This window comes from Eriocheir sinensis, chromosome 59 (assembly GCF_024679095.1).
Source record: "Eriocheir sinensis breed Jianghai 21 chromosome 59, ASM2467909v1, whole genome shotgun sequence".
In the NCBI taxonomy this organism is placed as follows: domain Eukaryota; kingdom Metazoa; phylum Arthropoda; class Malacostraca; order Decapoda; family Varunidae; genus Eriocheir; species Eriocheir sinensis.
In genome coordinates this window covers 9,135,617-9,140,052 of record NC_066567.1, presented here as the reverse complement: position 1 = coordinate 9,140,052, position 4,436 = coordinate 9,135,617, and the positions used below count along the sequence as shown (strand labels likewise).

General features: G+C 46.8%; 1 protein-coding gene across 50 annotated transcripts in view; it reads right to left on the bottom strand.

Moving 5' to 3' along the window:
* Nucleotides 1-3,561: 3,561 nt before the first annotated feature.
* The window catches only part of LOC126985539 (BICD family-like cargo adapter 2), a 2,990-nt gene continuing 2,115 nt past the window's right edge, over nucleotides 3,562-4,436 (bottom strand). For 38 of the 50 annotated variants that reach the window (XM_050840584.1, XM_050840592.1, XM_050840602.1 and 35 more), the window contains one exon: nucleotides 3,562-4,248. In XM_050840584.1, the coding sequence (XP_050696541.1) occupies nucleotides 3,682-4,248 (567 nt within the window). In that variant the 3' untranslated portion in view covers nucleotides 3,562-3,681. Of the gene's footprint in view, nucleotides 4,312-4,436 lie in introns of all 50 variants that reach the window. The other 12 variants (XM_050840601.1, XM_050840611.1, XM_050840625.1 and 9 more) reach the window with 5 other exon arrangements.

The following is a 4,436-nucleotide window of genomic DNA, read 5'->3' as shown; positions in this document are numbered from 1 at the left end:
TAGGAGGCATAGAGCTGCATAGGGCTCTTAGGATGACTTGTAGGACCCTTAGGAGAATAAGTAGCATCCTTAGAATGCGCAGTAGCGAGCATAACAGAAGCTCTGGTCATGAATTTGCGCGCCTTCGTGACCCCAAGCGGCCATTAAGCAAAAAGAAAGAAGGCGAAAACAACGAAGAAATAAACGATGTGGTGAGAGCGTCGCTACACCCGCCAGCCTGATTACTGGTAAACAAATAGAATAATAGCGTGTGTGTGTGTGTGTGTGTGTGTGTGTGTGTGTGTGTGTGTGTGTGTGTGTGTGTGTGTGTGTGTGTGTAACTACCTTCGCATGACAACCATAAAGCAAAATAAAGAGGAGGAGGAGGAGGAAGAGGAGGAGAGAGAGAGAGGGAGATAAGAGGGGAGGGAAAAAGGAGGGAGGGAGAGAAGGATGGAAGAAGGAAAATATATAAAGATAAAAGGAAGAGATAGAACACGAAGGATTAAGAAACGAAGGAGAGAAGAAGAGAAAGAGGAGGAGGAGGAGGAGGAGGAGGAGGGAGAGAAATAAATAGAGAGAAATTGACGAAATAAGACCCAGAAAATAACAAAAGAAGAAAGGAATGAGGAGGAGGAGGAGGAGGAGGAGGAGGAGATGGAAGATTAAGAGGAGGAGGAGGAAGAGGAGGAGGAGATAAGGAGGGAGGAAAGAATGCGGGGAATAATATATAAGGTGAAGAAAAGAGAGAGAAAAGATAAAGAATAATGAATCACCTCCTCCTCCTCCTCCTCCTCCTCCTCCTCCCATTTTTGAGTTACCATGATAATTTCTTTTCGTATTTCTTTGGACTTGAATATCCTGGTTTATGAATGACGGAAGAAGAGGAGGAGGAGGAGGAGGAGGAGGAAGAGAGGAGGAGGAGGAGGGGTGAATGACTAGTTCGTGATGGGTTTTGGAAGAGATAGGAGGAGGAGGAGGAAGAAGAAGAGAAGGAGGAGGAGGAGGAGGAGGAGGAGGAGGAGGAGGAGGAGGAGGAGGACGAAGTTCAGAATAGAGACATAAAAGAGAGAGAGAGAGAGAGAGAGAGAGAGAGAGAGAGAGAGAGAGAGAGAGAGAGAGAGAAACGGAATGACATTAGCTGACCTCAGAATAGAATAACGTCATTAGTTTTGGAAGGAGGTCAACAACTTATATTTACCCTTCTCTCTCTCTCTCTCTCTGTACTATTTTTTCACTTCCTTTCTTTCTTCATTCCTTTTCTTCATCTTTTTCAACCATTTTCTTCATTTTCTCTCTTCCTTTCCTCCCTTCCTCCCTTCTACCTTTCTTCACTAGAGCTAAAAGGAATGTGTCGGGAAGGGAGGAAGAGAGAGGGATGGGGAGAAGAGAGGGGAGTGAGAAGGGGAAGAGAGGGGAGGAGGGAGGGAGGGGAAGCGATGATATTGAAAAACTAAGGAAAAGAAAATGAATGAAAGGAATAAAATGCAATGGAGAGAATAATTCGACTTAGCTCTTACTTACCTTATCTAATTAGCAGAGCAAGTAGGGTCAGGTAAGGCAGGTGGGAACTGTAATAAAGAAAAAATAGTAGTAGTAGTAGTAGTAGTAGTAGTAGTAGTAGTAGTAGTAGTAGTAGTTGTTGTTGTAGTAGTAGTAGTATAGTAGTAGTAGTAGTAGTAGTAGTAGTAGTAGTAGTAGTAATAATAACAATAACTACAATAACATGAACAGTACAACCACCACCATCAATAATATTAATAATAATAATAATAATAATAATAATAATAATAATAATAATAATAATAATAATAATAATAATAATAATAATAATAATAATAATAATAATAATAATAATAATAATAGATTAGACTCCCCTGCTAACTAAAAGAAAACGAGGTCAGGGTGTTTAGTGATAATGAAGACGGACGAAGGGATTGTCATACGCATTTCCTACGAAGAGGAGACAAGATGCGGAGGAAGGGGAAACACGGAAATGCAGGCAACAAAAAGCCTATTGGCTCATTACGAGGTTGCCCGCTTTGGTGATTGAATCTGCTCGACAGCCACTTGGGGCCTGGGGAGCGGATGAAAGCACCTCGATATGCAGTTTACTCCTGACGCAACGAAATGACGGTCGATTCGATATTTGAAGGAGTTGATGGTATTCGCATTTACTGCTTCTGAGGGAAGATTGTTCCAGTGGCGGATGACTCGGTTTGAAAAGAAACTCCTTCCAATGTCTGTGTTACATCGACTCGACTGAATGGGTAAACCGTTATTTCTAGTTCTTGAGTTGGTTTGCGGTTCAAAGAATTCGGAGTAATCGAAGTTATTGAACTTTTTCAGGTACTTGAAGACTTGAATCATATCCCCTCGTAGTCGTCTTTTCTCCAGTGGAAAGAGATTGAGTCGCTTGAGTCGTTCCTCGTACGGTTGAGCTCTTCAGGTTGGAATCATCTTTGTGGCGCGTCGTTGAATCCTTTCCAGTAAATCAATGTCCTTTCTGTAATTAGGAGACCAGAACTGCACTGCATACTCGAGATGCGGTCTTACCATGGAATTATACAAGGATAGCATCACGTCTGGCGTTTTACACTAGAAGTTTTTTACAGTGATTCGCGTGTTTCAGGTCACTGCTGATAGTGACCCCGTGATCCTTTTCTTCCTGCATCGCCGGCAGAGGTTTCCCATTCATGATGTATGTGTGGTTACATGGACAGTGAGGTAAGGTGGGGTTAGGATCACAGCAGCTGCCTTGTATAGGACAACCGGACTCCTGCAGACTCCTTACGTTCTTATGTTCTTAGGTTCTTATCACATCTCAGGCCCTTTCCTCCCATTACCCCCAGCCAGCACCCTCTCATATATATCTCCCCTTTCCTCATCCCTCAATTTCCTACCTCCTTACCCATATTCACTCATAGTTCCCCATCATTCCTCCACCTCCACCTCCCTCTCTTCCAGACTCCCATCCCAACACACCAGTCATTCCTCCCTTCCCTCTTCCCTTACCGTGTACCTTACCTATCCCCCACACCAGTCATTTCTAACTCCTCCACACTTTCCCCTCCACCTCCCTCCCCCGCCACCCATCCCAACACATCCATCGTCCCTCCCGTCCCTCTTCCCCCTCCCTTCCCTCCTTCCCTTCCCCCTCCCCCTCCCTCCTACCCTCCCCCACACCCATAACTGTCCCCATGCGTCAGGCGGGACACGTCCAGGCCCATAATACACTCCGACGCCATTCAATTTTAAAAGTAGCAATAAAAATAGTGAGGTAATTTTAGCGGCAATATATAGTTGAGTTTTTATCGGTATTTCTGATCGTTGACACACACACACACACACACACACACACACACACACACATCTTTACCCTTAGTGGCTGTATGAGCTTCAACGGAAAAGAAATATGAAGTCATCAGTCTCGTAGTAGCAGCAGTAGTAGTAGTAGCAGTAGCAGTATAGCAGTAATTTTGTTATTATTATTACCATTACTGATACAACAATAACGGAAGTGCAGTGGATGACAAGTACAACAGTTACATAACGTCTACATAATAAGAAACAATAAGATAAGATATATACACCAGAGGCTTCCCGCAACTCGGAGGTCGCCTCGTCTGTAGCTTAATTTTCTCCGTCAGGCGTCAGGTCATAAGCATTGTTACCGGACCGTCCCAGGTGTCTGTTGGGCGCTTAATGAGCCTCAGCGGCCTCGCACCTCCGCCACTCAGCTATTTTGGCACGAATGAAGTTATGGCACTTCAGAACTGAGTCTTTGTGGCCCTTCACATGAAGGGTTCGCTTAATCCGCGTGATTTGTACCCCATAGCCCCGCCGCAGATCATCGAGGTGGCGGTCCTCGGGGCCTGCAAGGCGGCTGATGAATCTATGAGGCACAGCCAGGCTGCGGTAAGCGTGAGAGGCAGTGGCGGGGGTGGCAGAGACTGTCTCTGGTGCAGAGGACTCGCCTGGATGAGGAACTTCCTGGTCTGGGGACGTCGCCTCGCGTGCTGCTTCCTTCCCTGCATCGGAGGCTTCCCGCAACTCGGAGATCACCTCGTCTGCTCCCTTTCCAGCATCGGAGGCTTCCCGCAACTCGGAGATCACCTCGTCTGCTCCCTTTCCAGCATCGGAGGCTTCCCGCAACTCGGAGGTCACCTCGTCTGCTCCCTTTCCAGCATCGGAGGCTTCCCGCAACTCGGAGGTCACCTCGTCTGCTCCCTTTCCAGCATCGGAGGCTTCCCGCAACTCGGAGATCACCTCATCTGCTCCCTTTCCAGCATCGGAGGCTTCCCGCAACTCGGAGGTCACCTCGTCTGCTCCCTTTCCAGCATCGGAGGCTTCCCGGAGATCACCTCATCTGCTCCCTTTCCAGCATCGGAGGCTTCCTGCAACTCGGAGGTCACCGTCTGCTCCCTTTCCAGCATCGGAGGCTTCCTGCAACTCGG